This window comes from Hyperolius riggenbachi, chromosome 8 (genome assembly GCF_040937935.1).
Source record: "Hyperolius riggenbachi isolate aHypRig1 chromosome 8, aHypRig1.pri, whole genome shotgun sequence".
Taxonomy (NCBI): domain Eukaryota; kingdom Metazoa; phylum Chordata; class Amphibia; order Anura; family Hyperoliidae; genus Hyperolius; species Hyperolius riggenbachi.
In genome coordinates, this window is record NC_090653.1 from 190803301 (window position 1) to 190820821 (window position 17521).

At 45.7% G+C, this 17521-nt stretch overlaps 1 protein-coding gene across 3 annotated transcripts in view; it reads left to right on the plus strand.

Moving 5' to 3' along the window:
* Positions 1-265: 265 nt before the first annotated feature.
* SHROOM4 (shroom family member 4) overlaps positions 266-17521 on the plus strand; it is a 517479-nt gene continuing 500223 nt past the window's right edge. For all 3 annotated transcript variants that reach the window (XM_068248050.1, XM_068248051.1, XM_068248052.1), the window contains exons 1-2: positions 266-362; positions 940-4096. In XM_068248050.1, coding sequence (XP_068104151.1) covers positions 307-362; positions 940-4096 — 3213 coding nt within the window. In that variant the 5' untranslated portion in view covers positions 266-306. The remainder of the gene's footprint in view (positions 363-939; positions 4097-17521) is intronic.

Below are 17521 nucleotides of genomic sequence, written 5' to 3' on the forward strand. Positions count from 1 at the left end.
AACTGAAACTGCTTACAAATGTGTTATTTCTCTACTATTACTCTTTGCATGCTACTGTATAATTGTATGTATGCGATTAATTTTCCATTTAATGTCTTCACTGTAACATTATCCATTTGCATTGACTATATTGTAGTTGAAGTGACTGTATTCTTAATATTTAATCTTAATTATTCTTAATTTGTATTTTTACTTTATTATAATCTTAATTATTAATTTTTATTTACTAGGAAGAATGCTTCACTTGTCAGACCTCACTCTTGGCATCTTGCCAAACTAGCTGAAGTCCACCCAGATGTAGCGAGTATGCAGTATCCCACAGATGCATTCAGCTTATCTTGGCATTCTGGCTGTGAAACGAGGTGGGTACTGTATATTAAAAGAAGTTGATCAATTTAGACACACTTTTGTGTTGCTAAAATAAATGTCAAATTCTTGAGCTCAAGTGAAGGAAAGAGGAAACACCCTAATACCTGTATGTATACACACTCCCTGTGCATATGTTAGTTGCTTGGCTGAATGTGTGTACTGCCTTCAACCCATACAAATAAAGAATGACAAAACAGCATTGTATGTTGATGATAAATGGCATCCAAGCCTCCTTGCCCTCAACCTCCCCAAAACAGCATTGTATGTTCATGATAAGTGGCATTAAAGCTTGCTCATCCCCCCCCCCCCCCCACACACACACACACACACACACACACCTGTTTACGAATGTTAAACCTCTAACCCCTCCTGTGTACCATATTTCTTTGCTGTTTAAAGTATGACACCCCCCCCCCCCCCCCCAGATGAATATTCTCTCTCCTTGAAGTTTAGGAAGAACAATAATCCACAGGTTGCAGGGTTTATTGGAATATTAAGTGGCTTTGTCTAATAGGCAAAGTATTCTTGAGGGTTTTTTTTGTGTGAAATTTTGTTTTCTTTTTCTTGCAGTGAGCTGCCTATGCAGTGGAATCCTTTGTCAAGACACTGCAGTACGGATAAAAGTAGTTCAATTGGAAGCATGGAAAGTCTTGACCAACCTGGGCAAAATTACTATGGACTAACACTTTCCCCTTTTGATCCAGCCATGTATCAAAATAAAAGAGACTCTGCATACAGTTCATTTTCTGCAAGCTCTAATACCTCTGATTGTACAATGTCTGGAAGGACAGATGAGTCATCTCCTATTAACTGTCTTTTTGGGTCATCTAAACAAGAAGATGGTCGATATCTTCAGACAGGGAAAAGTAGTCTTAACCCACAAGATATTTCTAGTCAAACATTACCTGAGACTACACCAAGGTCATCCTTATTCTCTGAGTCAAATCAACTGGATATAATAAAATCTCCCCCACAGCCCCCAGTGCGAAGAGATAGCTTAAGGGCATCTAAAAATCAGTTGCATCATAGCGAAAGGAGGAGAGCATCTGCTCCAGGAGATACATTTTATATACCTGAAAAGTGGTTGGAAGACACACATCAGCTTAGCAGCACTAACTGTAATCAATGCCAGTGTGCTAAAAATCCCTGCAAATTGCATCAAAAAGAGAATTTGCCAACAGATCAGTATTATATGTTTAGTTCTCAGATTGGTGGTGTTCTACAAAGCCATATTCAGCCTCACTTAAGAGATAAATGGCATAACAATAATTCCACTGGACTGAGTAGATGGTCTGTTGATGGAAGCATTGCAAATTGTAATCACAGTTACATTGAGGACATTCCCTGTCATTCTGTTCAAAAAATTCAAGAAACTTTTCTTAAAAAATCATCTCTTGATCCTAAGAAATCTGGGCATATTATTTCTTCCCACAGAAAAAATGCCAACATGAAGAGTGGTCTTAGGAGTGATGCAAATATGGCCCCACTTACAAAACTCTGTTATGCTATAGAAAATGGAAAAGGAGATAATGGGATGGATAAAAGATGCAATCATAGTAGTATTGAAGGTATTGAAGATCCTGCACAGACTAGAGAGATCAGTGCTGAGATAACACACCAAGGGTTTTCTTTTGACCTTAAGAAAACTGACCATATTCTTTCCTATCATAGAGAAAATATCAAGACTGTTGCTAGCAATGATGCAGATATTTCACCATCTACAAACCTTTATGATACAGAAAACTGCCAAGGAGACAGTGCAAGAAATAAAAAGTGCAATTTTGAAAGCTTTCAGGCTGTTACACAAAACAAAGAAACCAGTGCAGGGGTTATAGGACACCAAGGATTTTCATTAAGTAAGTCAAATGAATCTAAACAATCTCCATCCTCTCAAGAAAATGATTTTGTAGAAAGACCAATATCACTGTGCAGTACTAAAATACAGCTGGATTCAAAGATTTTACAGGAAGAAAATTACGCTCTTCAAAAAAAACCTGCTTCATCACGTCATCGTTCAGCACAGATGCGAAGAAAAAGTGACCGATTTGCTACTAACCTAAGAAATGAGATACAAAAACAAAAGGCACAACTGCAGAAGAGCAAAGGCTCTTTAGTTTTGCATTATGGTGAGGAACAGTCTGAAGAAACAGATGAACCAGTTGATTGTCAGTATAGACCATGCCCAATTCCACCTACTAAGAACATAGCACGACTGTTAGAAATTAAAAAATCAAATGCTGAATGGTTTGGCAGCTCCGTTAACTGTTCAGTTCAGGAGAGCAATGCCTTAGAGAAAAATAAATTAAATATTTTTAAGGAAGAAGAAAGCATGTCGCTTACAAGTGATATAATTCCTGAAGATGAAGACATGTGTGCTGTCTTAAGACATGAACTCCAAAATGACTGGTGGAAGAGAAGCTCCTCAGATGTTTCCCACAAAGACTCTTTAGTTAGTGGCTGTGAGGAAAGTTACATGAACAATGAAAAACAGACTGAACATATACCTGCTCTCTGTAACAACGATATGCAGCAAACAGAAGATGCATCTCCCAAATGTGGAATCTGCAGGGAGGAGTGGAAGATTTCACCTTGCAAGTCTAGCTCAGGCACCCTGGAGAGAGGAGAAGAATGTGACTATGAGATTGTCAGTTGTAATAGTGAACATGCAGGTTCATTAGTCAATAATGCAAATAATTGCAATACAATTTGGAGTAAAGATTCAAATCAAAATGGTTGTCCCAATAAATCACTGTCTGATGCTACTGCAAAAAGTAAACCAGAAGATGCAAATTATTTAAATAATTACAAATCTTTTGGTACCAAGGTAAATCTAATTAATACATATTTTGACACATCGTGCAAGTCTATAGAGGGCTCTATTGCACAGCAATGGAGTGAAAATTACCTTACGAGTGTAGGTCATGAGCAGAAGGTTCCTGAAATGAGGTCTAATGAGCTTTTAATATCAGATGATTTCTTGTCTATCTGCACTGTTCAGTGCAAGACTTCCCAGCAGCCTTCCACCTTTAAAGACCACATACCTCATGAACTTAACAGTGCCAAATGGACATGGTCTCCAGAGGATAAATATCAGGCACTTTCTTGTTTGGTAAAAGGAAGCCCTACAGAAGTTGGTGAAACAAATTCTGGAAAGGTGTTGTCTCCTGTAACTCATGAGATCGAAGAATGTAGTCTTTTGCCTTTTGCAGATCGTAGAAAGTTTTTTGAAGAGAGTAGCAAAAGACCTGTGCCATCGAAGATGTCCAAGAATATGAATGGAATTAAAAATGACTTTTGTTCAAATCTTTCTGACTATCCACAACCGCAAACAGTGGCTGAAGAAACAAGGAGACATTCTATAGAACATGCATGTCATCCACCATCTCCCAGTAGGCAAGACACTGGTTTGATTTGTTCTGAGTACAGCGGGAATCATGTAGCTCAGACACCATTATGTTGCAGTCAAATTGGCCATACAGCTGACTATCTCCCATGCATGTCCTGTGGCTACAGAACGTGTGTGTTTTGTTCTAATGATTTGTGTCCAGCTTTGCTTAAAAGGTATATGTCAATGACTCATCACAGCTGTCACTGCCAAATCCTTCATCATCTCCAACAGTGGGCAAGATGTAGTGAATGTTTATGTCCTAGCCAACACAGATCAGTGGAGGATAGTATTTCCCTACACAGTAACCCATTCCACTTACCGAAAGGCACACTGCAGCAGGTAAGAAATTTAGTCATAATAAGGTGATGTCATGTGTTCAATAACTAACAGTATGATTTTTGCATCGGTTTAAAGTATTATTTTTGGGTGTTAAAAAGCCATGCACAATGTACCGCATTTTTCGGACTATAAAGGTGGCTACTAACGGTCCAATTTCTAGCGAAAAATCGTCTGAACGATCAGAAATTATGATCGGATTGTTTGTAAATAATCTCTGTTGGTGGACACAATCGATTATGAATAAGTGAAAAAAATGTTGTCCGAAAGAATTTTCATCGAACCAAAATTTGGATTTTCCTGTTGGTTGTGATAGATAGGAAGCAAAGATTGATTTGTTGATGGTGTGGTGAACAATGCATTACAATATTTCACTTTCACTATTTTGGTTTGACAAAAAGCCAATCGGACGACTATTTTTTATAATCTTTATAATCTATTTATTATCTCATCGCTTGAACGATTTTTCACTAGAAATTGGATCGTTAGTGTCCACCTTAAAGCTGGCCATTAATGATCCAATTTCTAGCAAAAAAACGTTCGAGCGATCAGAAATTCTGATTGGATTGGATGAAAATAACCTTAGTTGATGGGCACAATCAATTATGAACGATTATAAAAATAGTCGTCCGGTTGGCTTTCTGTCAAACCAAAATATGGATTTTCTTGATTGGTTGTGATAGATAGGAAGCAAAGATTGGTTCATTGATGGTGTAGGGAACGAAGAATTTCTGATTGCTCGAACGATTTTTCGCTAGAAATTGGACCATTAATGGCCACCTTAAGACTCACTTTTTCTCCCCCAAAAGTGGGGAGAAAAATTTACTGCGCCTTATAGTCCGAATGTGGCAAGTCATTACCTCTGAAGGTGCTGAAAAGTACCCTAATGAGATCTCCGTGGTGAGGTGGCGGGCAGCAGCTGTGCAATCCGGAATTCCCGTGCAGCATCCAACATATCCCTGGCAAAGGCAGCGGCAGCGCTATCAGAATTCCCATGATGCATCTAGCTTGTCCCTGGTAGAGGCAGCAGAGCGATCTGGAATTCATGGTTTTAGCAGCAGCGAGATCCGAAATTCCCGTAGCGCATCTAACTTGTCCCCGCAGTGAGACAGCAGCGCGATCCAAAGTTTGCAAAACTCAGATCCCCGAGCAGCATAACAGCAGCCGCTGTAAGATTTGTATTGCTGGTCTCTTCTCATCGGCTTTCTGTGCCTGCACCAGCCGTGTGACTGTGTAATCCGAGCAGAGCAGGACATCTTCAGCCACTATGCTCGCAGTGTCTGCCCGAGGCCTCCATACTGCCTTGTTCATTGGTTGACCCCATGACCCCGGCGCACGTGCGCCGCAGGTCATGAAAGGGCGCCAATACACAAGACTGTACGGAGGCCTTGGGTGGACACTGGAGCATAGTGGCTGAAGATGTCCTGCACTGCCCGGATTACACGGTCACGTGGCTGGTGCAGGCACAGAAAGCCGATGAGAAGAGACCAGCAATACAAATCTTACAGCGGCTGCTGCTATGCCACTCGGGGGTCGAAGTTTTGCAAATTTTGGATCGCGTTGCTGTCTCACTGCGGGGACAAGTTAGATACCCTACGGGAATTCCAGAGCCTGCTGCTGCTGCTGCTGCTGCTGCTAATACCAAGAATTCCAGATTGCTCTGCTGCTTTTACCAGGGACAAGCTACATGCAGCTTGGGAATTCCGATCGTGCTGCTGCCGCTGCCTTTGCTAGGGACATGTTGGATGCCGTACGGGAATTCTGAATCTTGCTGCTGCCTCAACGTAGAAAAGCTGCCACCCAGGCTGGATAGGTGAGATCTTAATGCAATTGTAGTGGTTAGTTAGTGTAGCAAGGTTGGGGGAAGCAGGGGTTTGTGTAATGTAGTGCAGTGCAGCTGGGTTGGGGAGGGGGCACCAGGGGCAGGGGAGGACTGGGACCATTTGGCCTGGGGGGGAAACACAACCTAGAGGCCCGGTCACGGAATCCCCAGCCCAAATACATTTGCACGCAATAAAGATATGTTTCAATGGTAGTTTAAAGCAACAATACATTTTGCATTTACGTTAAGAAAGCATGGATCCATCTTGCCTCTTGTCAGCATTTCAGGCTGGGGGCGTAATTGTGTGGGGGACATTTTCTTGTTGCACTTTGGGCCTTTGAGGGTACTATCTGCATTAGGTTTGTATGTTTTCCCTTTGTCTATGTGGGTTTCCTCTGGGCACTTTAGTTTCCTCCCACATTAAAAAAAATACAGATAAATTAAAAGGCTTACCCCTAAATTGGCTCTAGACTACAATAGACATATGACTATGGTAGGATTAGCTTGTGAGCTCCTCTGCGGACAGTCAGTGACATGACTATGTACTCTGTAGAACGCTGCAAAAGACATTTTATAAATACTAAAAAATCTCCCTCAAGGTATTCCCTGGTGGTCTTATGGTCCCTTGATCTCCATATAACTTTCCCTAATGATCTTGTGGTCCCCTCTCTCCTTTACAGTAAGCCCTGGTTTAGTTGTTTAGTGGTCCCCTATCCTCATATAGCTCCCCTAGTGGTCACCCTCCCACTCTTCTCCTGTATAAACAGAGTAGTGGTGCTGCAGTGGTGCTTGACAGTCTTACCTTCTCCAGCAATGTGTCCATCCTCCACAGCTAGTGGCCGTCTGGTCTCTGTCTATCTCCATCTCCTGCACATTGTGTAATCAGGCGATGTTCAGGATAACCAAGTCGTAGTGAGCAGGTGGCCGCTACAGAGGACAGACATCTAGCTGGATGAGCTGAGACTGCTGTGCTGCTACTCCTCAGTGCAGTGTTGGGTGCAGCCAGAGTCCCCTCAGTCATGAGCCTAATGCAGCCACCACCAGCCGCACCCCCTAAGTCATTGGTGCCCAGTGTCCCTAAATGAAGCAGGTGCCCCCAGCTTCATAATGCCTAGTACACACAATGCTATTTTCCATCAGATTGATGGGTCAAATCAATAATTTCCGGCATGTCTGATCTGTTCCTGATCAAGAATCGGATCGATTTTCAGATTAGTACTACAAAAAAAAAAAATCGATCCTGTTCTCGATAGGGAGCAGATCATACATGCCGGACATTATCAATTCGACCTGTGGATCTGATGGAATATAGCATTGTGTGTACCAGCCTTAAAGCTACACTGCCTGTCCCCTCCCTTCAGTATTTCACAATACCCCATCTAACGGCAGTGACAGTACAGGGAAATGGTCACATAGGTTTCTTCAGTGCAGAAGCTTGACCGTGGGAAAGCATGTCCATACTGGGCATGTGCAAACGAGGCCCACACATGCCCAGGAGAACTAAGACACTTGTGCATGGCTCTTTTCATTCATGTAAAAGCACTCCATTTGACTGGGCATGTGTGGATGTTACTTGCGCATGAGTACAGATACAGCTCCCAGCATACCTCTCCCACTCCATAGAGCAGAGTTCCACAACCCTGTCCTCAAGGCCCACCAACAGTGCATGTTTTGCAGGAAACCACAAACATGCACAGGTGGGGTAATTAGTGTCTCAGCAGAGCTGATTAGCTACCTCTGTGGATTTTCACAAAACATGCACTGTTGGTGGGCCTTGAGGACAGGGTTGGGGAACTCTGCCATAGAGGCACTACAGCTCCCATCATGCTCCTCCCCTTCCAAAGCAGCACCACAGCTCCCAGCAACCCTCTCCTCCTCCATATAGAATTATATAGCCCCCAGGGCTCCCCAGGCTTTTTTCAATGTGAATAATGTTCCCCTGGTGCCCCTGTAGAGTATTTACAGTGGCGCACACTCACCTGTCCAGCCAGGTCTCCATCTGTGTGCTTCATCCTCACAGGCACCTAATCTCCATGACCTGGTGACATGTACACACCTATTTGCTGCTGGGTCACTGAGATAAGGTGCCTGTGAGGATGGAGACGTTAGCACACAGCTGAGCGCGCTCCGCTGTGAATACTCTGCAGAGGCTCCGGGGGTCCACTATTCAATTTGGGGAGACCAAGGGGGGCCCAGCAACCAGCTGTGGGGCCCTGGGGAACAATCCAACAATATATGGAGTAGGGGTATGCTGGGACCTGTGGTGCCTCTAGGGAAGGCAAGGAGCATGACGGGAGCCGTGGTGCTTATAGGGAGGAGCTTGCTGGGGGCTGTGGTAACTCTTTTGAGGGAAAGAGACCTTCTGGGAACAGTAGTGCCTCTATAGGGGAAATACTTGATGAGGCTATGGTGCCTCCATGGGGGGGGGGGGGGTCATGCTGGTAGCTTTAGTGCCTCTATAAGGGAGGGGGAGACTTCCTGGGAGATTTGGTGCCTCTATTGAGGGAAAGGGACATGCTGGGACTTGTGGTACCTCTATGGAGGGGAAGGACATGCTGGGAACAGTAGTGCCTCTATTGGGGAGGGGGAGACTTCCTGGGAGCTTTGGTGCCTCTTTTGAGGGAAAGGGAAATGCTGGGACTTGTGGTGCCTTTATGGAGGAGAGGGACATGCTGGGAACAGTAGTGCCTCTATGGGGGGAACCTGCTGGGAGATATGGTACCTCTCTAGAGGGGGAGGGGAAAAACGGGCTACCTAATGCTGTGGAGTAGGGGAGGGCTGTCAGAAACTTACAGGCACACAGCAGAGTCACAGCAGCAGAAGAAATTCCCAGCCATGCATCTGATTCTCTCCCAGTGCAGTGTGGTGTCTCTCTTCTCTGGGGCCCTGGCTGCTTCTCCCCATGAATGCACACCACACAAAGCAGCCTGGCAAGTTTGTCTCAGCGTGGTCTCCACAGGCCGGGGGGCGGAGCCTACAAACATACACACAGTGCACCACGCAGTCTGTGAGATGAGACAATGAGAGGATGCCGGGAGAAGCAGGAGCTTTCAGCCAATGCCCTGCTCCCTAGCCCTACTGAGTAAGCCTATCAGAACAGCAGTGGGCTGCTGGGGGCGGGGCTGAATCGAGTGGCTGCGGAGCTGCTCTAAACTATTTTACCACCGCACCGGCCCTGATCGATTGAGGTGGCGGCGGCCCGGGGGGAGAATGCCACCCGTCCCCCCGGGCCAGTCCGCCGTCAAGTGTAGTTGGTGGAGGCAGAAGAGGTTAGCTGGGCAGTGTAAGGCCTCTTGCACACTGCAAGCGATTCAGATTCAGATTCCGCTTTTTAATCAGTTTTTACTTCAGATTCAGATTCAGATTTGCAGTTTGCTCCCTGCACACTGCAAATCGGAATCTGAATCGGATGTAAAAACAGATTAAAAAGCGGAATCTGAATCGGAATCGCGTGCAGTGTGCAAGAGGCCTTACTTAGGTAGAGATATCTTGAGGGTTGGTTAAAGGTCCATATGACACTCCTGGACCATGGACGCACCTAGGTTAATTTTTTATCTTTTCCCTGGTTTTTGCCCTCTACACCTAGGTGCGTCTTATGGTCCGGAATGACTTATAGTCTGAAAAATACGGTAGATGTATTTTAGGGATGCTTTTTGCTTTTGAGATTAGTGATGAATAAATATAGCCATTTCTCCTTTACCAGTAATTTTACAAAAAAAAATTATATTTTGCAAAGATAAGAATTTTTCATTAAGCAGTGCAGGGCGCCTAAAGGCACAGGCACACAAGGCAGCTGCTTGGAGCGCCGTTTGCCATCAGGGGGCGACAGCTGGACCTTGTAGTGCACCTGGCTGGAACACACTCATTCATTCCCTGCTGGTGTCCTTTCGTGCGCCCCCTGGACCAATAGAAGTAGAGCAAATGTGCTCTGCCTCGCCTCCACCTTTAGCTCCGCCCCCCGCCGTACGGAAGTTAGGTTAACGTGTGCCATGTGCCGGTGGGTAGAGCATTTGTTCTATATTGATCTCTACATCGTCATGCCCGCTGATAGTAAGTAAGGGCATGGAGAAGAGGGGGAGGGAGTAGCCATAGAGGGAAGAGTCAGCGTTGGAACTCCATGGGGTGCTGTGACCTGTGAGTGACATGAGAGCACTGTGAGGCTGCGGGGACTCGGGAAGGCAGTTGCTCTCTCTGCCTGCACATTCACTGTCAGTGTCTTCTGGGGCTGGCTGTGTCACGCGTCTCTAGGGAATAATGTAGGATCAGCTTTCTGCCACATTGAGCTCTGGCTGCAGGATGAGGGGAGCTGTGACTGTGTAGCGAGGAAAGATTGATTTTCTATTACTGGGGCATGGGCATCTGTGTGCACAGTGACTCAGAGTGTGTTGCTGTGCACTGCAGTGTTTTGTGTTCTGACAGGTCAGGTGTGGACTGGTAGTACGTCTGTCTGTCTATCGATCTCTCACTCACTCACTCACTCACTCTTCTATCTATCTCTATTCCCCTCCCTATATCTATCTATCCATCCCTCTCTCTCCCTCCCCCATCTTTCTCTTCTTCTCCCTATATCTACCTATATTTCTCTCTCTCTCTCTCTCTCTCTCTCTCTCTCTCTCACACACACTCTATCTATCTATCTATCTATCTATCTAACTATCTAACTATCTTCCTATATATCTATCAATCCATCTATCTATCTCTCCCCCCCATCTTTGTATTTTTCTCCCTATATCTATTTCTCTCTCTCCATCTATCTATATCTGCCCCCTCTCTCTCACTCTATATCTGTCCTATCTCTCTCTCTCTCTCTCTCTCTCTCTCTCTCTCTCTCTCTCTCTCTCTCTCTCTCTCTCTCTTTTTCTATCTCTGCCTCTGTCTCCCTATGTCTATCTAACTGTCTCTGCCTCTATCTATCTATCTATCTATCTATCTATCTATCTGCACGGAGTAACATGGGACCAGGCCAATTTGCCCAATAACCCTTTATTTATCAAGGTATGTACTCTTGGGCCCTAATGCCTGAAGTTCCCTGTTTGGATAGGCTCCCCTCCCTGGTGCCGCTTATTCCTGTTTGTGACTATGTCTGGAGGCAGTTACTTTGTGGACTCCATGCTCTCTGTAGGTCAGCTCTTCTCTCTGGCTGTGCACAAAAGCCTCTGCCTGGAGTGTTCAGTGATACTTCTGAAGTAATCGTGGCAGAATCCTCCTGGCAGTGGCTGCTGTGCACAGTCGGGTGGACGCACTGACATACAAAGAAAGCAGAGTGTACGGAGCATGCTACACTCTCCTGGATTCAGTTCAGGAGCCACTAGTCAGCCACGAACAGAAGGCACAGCATAGCCAGGGAGCGCCACAGATTTTCCCGCCTGGGGTGACAGAAAGGCCAGAGGCACCCCTGAAGCAGTGTATTGCAGTCTTGTAAAAATACTCATTTCTACAAAATGCATAAAAGTGAATAAGTCATGAGAAAGTGGATTTTCATGAAAATGCAGTACCTTTTTTGGAGGGGAAGAAGGGTGAGGGAGTGTCATCAAGCAACAATTCAATGTATTTTTGTGAAAATTAAATTTTTAGGTAGGGAAAACAATTTTGCAATTGCTAACTCATCACTTATTGAGATGTTTTGTTATCAGTTTGAAGTATTTTTTAAAATAGATTCACAGGTGATGCATAAGTGGTCTGGAATCCATTAGATATCAGGGACCTCCATGGTTGCTCCTTAGTTAAGGAGGCACTGTAACAAAATATAGTAAAATGCAGTAAATTATTGAAGATGCCCACTTTTACGTTCATTTTCCTGGTTTTGACATCAGAAACCCTTCCTATATCTACATATTGCTGTATATTGATGTATAGTCCACCCTCCCAGTTATGTCAAGCTGAGACTGATTAGCTACAGTATGTGCCCTTGTTCTCCCAATGCACTCTAGGAGACCATTTTTTTTTCTATTTAGTTCAGGACACACAGCACCCAACCATTTCTAAGCGAAGCAGGTTGCCAGCACTAAAGATATCGCCACCTGTGATAAGCAATTCTGCACTCAGGACTGAAACAACTAAAGATTACATATACCAGTGGTCGAAATCTGCGGCCCTCGAGCCGCATGTGGCTCTTTAACCACATGAGTGCGGCTCTTTTGCGCAGAGGCGTAGGAACCACGGTAGCAGGGAGAGCAATTGCTATGGGGCCTGCAGCCACAAGAAGGCCCGCTGGCTCTGGCTGCCTGTGGTCTTTTTTTTCTTTTAATCTATGCCACCAGACAACCCCTCAACCCAAACTTCCCATCACATATAGAGACATTGCAGGGAGGGAAGAAGGTGAAGAGGGACTATTTTTTGTAACCCTCCGCCTCCCTGCACAGTGCACAGCCCAGCCAACAATTAGCTTTTAGTTCCTGGCAGGCCTAAGAACACTGTGCACTTGATGTGGCTCCGCTTCAACAGATCAGAGCAGAGCACCATGGGAGATTTAAGGCAGAGAACAGCTCAGCCACCATGTACTGTACAGGTAATTATGGAGCAGCTGTTCCTCTGCCAGCTACTGTCCTGCACTGCCCACTATTTGCTGTCACACCACCCAGTGCACAAGACTCTCCCCCTTTCCTGTCATCCAGCTACTCAGCTCCGTCTGAGGATGTCCGGCCTGAGCTCTCCTGTCTTGTCACTGCAATTAGAGCTGTGTGATCCATAAGGTGGCCATACACTCGTTAGATTAGCAGCAGATAGATCATCAGATAGATTTCTGATCTATCTGATGTGTTTAGGAACATTTTTTACTAAGAACAGATTTCCAATAGATTTCAGTATAAAATCTATTGAAAATCGATCTGCTGGCATTTTTTTGCCATCAGATTTCCATTAGGTCCAATGCAAAATGATAAGCAATCTCAACAGATCAACCTAGATTTTCCAGCATGTCAGATCGATTGAAATCGATCAAAATTGGCCGCAAATCGATTGGCCGGTCAAACGATTTGCGATCGATTGATCGATCGACCGCTAATCGGCTCAGTGTATGGGCCCCTTTACTATAAGTCAGATAAGCTGTGGGGGGAAGGGAAGCGAGAGCTTGTCTGCCAGGACAGTAAGGTTGAAAGTTTGCTGGGATTCCTCTTGTGTATTGGCAAGAAGTTTTGAGTCAGGACAATACTGCTACTCCTGTGTATTCCAGACTTGTGAATCTGAATCTTCAGAAGCCCTTTCTTTTGATCTGAAAAATCCTCTTAAAAAGTTTTATTTTGTGCCATCTGCTGTGTAAATGTAATTACTGACCATGTTAAGGCTACTTACACACCAAGACGTTGCGTTTTAGAGGACGTTATGGTCGCATAACAAGCCCCTAACGCAACGCCTGGTGCGCTTAGATGTGGATGTCAGAGTGAGCCGCGTTGTGCAGCTCACTCTGGCGTCCGTGATGCCGCGATGCGTACTCTTGGACGCATGCGGCATCACGTGGTCCCGCCAGCCAATCGCCGCACAGAGCGGCGCTCCAAGAAGTAAACACTGCATGTCACACCGTGCAGTGAATATTAATTAGCGATGTGGCTGGCAAAGGAGGAGGAGGGAAGACCTCCTCCTCCATCACTACTGAGCATGTGCGCACAGTGTAACGCGGCTTAGCCGTGCATAACGCCGTAGCATGCAGCACATTCAACGTACGTGCTGCGTTACAATGTAACGCAACGTGGGCACTGTGAACAGCCCATTGATTTTTCATTACTGTGCAGTGGGCTGCGTTACAGGCTGCACTAACGTGCGCCTGTAACGTCTCACTGTGAAAGCAGCCTAAGAGTAACAGCTATTTTTTTTGTGTGTGTGCTTGTCCCTGGCCAAACATATTATTGCAGCAAAGCATATTCTAAAAACAGGGAGCAGGCACGTATAGGCAGCAGTCCTCATGCCCACTGCTCCCCTATTCTTCCCCGCATCCTCCCGCTGGCTTGCTAATGCACCTGTGCCTCCTCCTGGGTCTGCAATACTGCACACTAGTGTGCAAGTACGTCACGACTCATAATGCGCAAAGCAAGATCAAGGCGGGACAGAAATTGGGGTGACAGGGTCTCTCTGGCAGGGATTGGGGTGACGAGGTCTCTCTGGCAGGGATTGGAGTGACAGGGGTCTCTATGGCAGGGGAGGGGTGACAGTCAGATTACATGTATTTGGGGGTGAAACGGCGGCACTGATTACCATGTATTTTTGGTGAATGCTGTCAGATTACATGTATTTTTTTTGGGGGGGTGAACGCTACAGCGGCACTCAAACTTTCCCGGCAGGCCCACTTATACCACTGCTAAAGGTCATGTATGTTTGGCCCCACCCATGACCATTCGCGCGATCGCGCAAAGTGCCGCGATCGCGCAAATCGCGACACTTTGCGCGCGCAAAAGTCTGCAAACGGCACTTCACCTCTTTGTGAATCAAGCCCTTTGTGTTCCACGATTAACTATCACCATTACGGTCCACACACCACCGGAGAAGGTCACTCTCCCATGTGCCCGCACTCAGCCTCAGTGGTAACATTGCCCAATCATTATTGGATGTGTGTACCAGGCTTTAGGATTTGTGCTCACATCCAATTTTAATTGGCCAATTTTACTACTTCCATGTAGTATGAGGGCCACCATAAAAATGTTTTTTAGGCTTTAGTAGTAAGGTGATACGATTAGGGATGATCAGAAAGAGCAAATTCCGTTCCGACGGAATTCGGGGATTCCGCCAGCGCTGAATTCCGTCCCTATGAAAATTCCGCCGGATTTTTTCGCAATTCCGCGGAATTCCGGCGGAAAAATTAAAATAATCGCAAATGGAACCTTGTTTATGCTATATGGTAGCCCATAGACCCTATTAACTGTTCCCTTAGTCCAGGGGTCTCAAACTCAATTTACCTGGGGGCCGCAGGAAGCAAAGTCAGGATGAGGCTGGGCCGCATAAGGAATTTCACAATCGCCGCCTCTGCCCGCCCCTCTCACTCTTCCTCCACAGAGAGGGGCGGGGAGAGGTGGCGATCCGTGCGGCGATTGACGTCAGGAGGGGCAGAGCTGAAGATGAAAGCCCTGCCCTTTCCAGGAAATGCCGGCAGATTGCCCCCCGGGCGATTTGGGGGCTCTGCAGCCCTCGTTTAGCAGCGGGATGCGGCGGATTACTTGGGAGCACTGAAGCGAACTATAAGGAAGCTTTTGCCGGCGAGGGCCACAAAATATTGTATCAGGGGCCGCGAGTTTGAGACTCCTGCCTTAGTCCTTTTTCTCCTTCCTCCCTCCCGGAGGGAGGAGGGTCTCATCTTCCAGGGAATTGTAGGATTTCAAAAGCCAGCTTACATACCTTGGCCGGGAATTGAACCCAGGTCTAGTGCTTGGTAGGTAGCTCTTTTCACCACTATACCACCACATGCTGAAGCCAGTCTAGCATGTACCATTATGATATATCCAAGAGACAAATGAGCTTGCTTAGGGATTTGTAGGATGTCAAAAACAAACTCACATACATTGTGGCCAGGCCTGCCGCTCTGTAGGCTGCTATCCTAACCATTATACTACCAACACAACACACTACAATGCAACATGCTGAAGCCAGCCTAGCATGTACCATTGTGATATATCCAAGAGAAAAATGAGCTTGCTTAGGGAATTGTAGGATTTCAAAAGCCAGCTTACGTACATTGGCCGGAAATTGAACCCAGGTCTAGTGCTCGGTAGGCTGCTATCCTAACCATTATACCACAAACACTACATGCTGAAACTTCTTGGAGCAGACTTACTTCCTTCCTCCAAAAGACACACATACATCCCCATAAAATCATTCAACAGCAACTGCATGCACAGTCTTTGTGGTACACAGTCTCTGTGGCACAATTGGCTAGCGTGTTTTGCTGTTAACTGCAAGGTTGGTGGTTCAAGCCTACCCAGGCATGACCTTGCCTTTTGTTGTCCGAAGAGAACCCCAGATAGCCATGTAGATTCATCTCTCTCTCTCTCTCTCTCTCTCTCTAGTAGGGATGGTCACCGCTTTCCACGGAATTGTATTTTCTGCAATTTTAGGTGGAAATTGGTCATTCCATTCCATCTGGACGGAACGGAATTGCTTTTTCAATCTGGCGGAATTCCGAAATTGCCTGTGAAATTCTGCCGGTATCCGTTGATGGTTTTAAGCTGAAAATTCAGTTCAATGGCATCAAGTCCTAGAGAGAGAGAGAGAGAGGGAGAGAGCGAGCTTATTTTTCTCTTGGGTATATCACAATGGTACATGCTAGGCTGGCTTCAGCATGTAGCATTGTAGTGTGTCGTTTTGGTGGTATAATGGTTAGGATAGCAGCCTACCGAGCACTAGACCTGGGTTCGATTCCCGGCCAATGCATGTAAGCTGGCTTTTGAAATCCTACAATTCCCTAAGCAAGCTCATTTTTCTCTTGCATATATCACAATGGTAAATGCTAGGCTGGCTTCAGCATGTAGCACTGTAGTGTGTTGTGTTGGTGGTATAATGGTTAGGATAGCAGCCTACAGAGCAGCAGGCCTGGGTTCAGTTCCTGGGCCTGGCCAATGTATGTGAGTTGGCATTTGGCATCCTACAAATCCCTAAGAAAGCTAATTTTTCTCTTGGATATAGCATAATGGTACATGCTAGGCTGGCTTCAGCATGTAGTGTTGGTGGTGGTATAGTGGTGAAGAGAGCTACCTACCAAGTATACCGAGCACTAGACCTGGGTTCAATTCCCAGCCAAGGTATGTAAGCTGGCTTTTGAAATCCTACAAATCCCTGGAAGACGAGACCCTCCTCCCTCCGGGAGAAGGAAGGAAGGGAGTATATCGAGTAGAAATTCTTCTTATTAGGCAGAAATTAGTTCGGGGGAAAAAAATTTTTAATCCCGTAAAATTCCGCGGAATTTCATTTTATTCCGTGGAAATTCCGATTTAGGACTATAGCAATTCCGTTCCATCGCATCGGAACCAGAATCGCCAAATTCCGTCCGGAATCGCGGAATTTATAATTCTGCGGAATGCAGCGACCATCCCTAGATACGATGTAGAATTCAAATGCTATACAAAGTGAGCTCAGCAATCTCATTACAGATTACTTTCTAAGTTTCTATAGTCTGTCTGCTTTGCAGGAGCTATAGAGAGCCATGTGTTCTCATTTTAGCATTATTGCATTATTGTATAAAGACATAAAACAAGAGAGCAGCTAGAGCAGTGGTCCTCAAACTAAGGCCTGTGGGCTCTTTTACAGGCCCCCCACACACAAAATGTATTACTTATAGATGCGGTCAGCTAGACAGCTACATCTTTAAATATTGGTGGTCCACAAATAAAATAGCAGTGCTGGCACCACCCATCCACATGGAAGCCAGAAAGCAGTAATTTGCTGGTTTTCAATCATATTCCACATCAGGGCAGTTTCTAGGCTAAATTGCACCCAGTGCGAGGTTGTCAAACTTGCGCCCCCCCCGGGAGCCAGGTATAGGTACCTGCAGTATAGGCTATGGCAAGGAAATGAACAGCGCTACTTAAAGGGAAGGTTCAGGGTGGCTGTTAAAAAAATAAAAATGCCCATCCACTTACCTGGGGCTTCCTCCAGCCCGTGGCAGCCAGGACGTGCCCTCGGCGCCG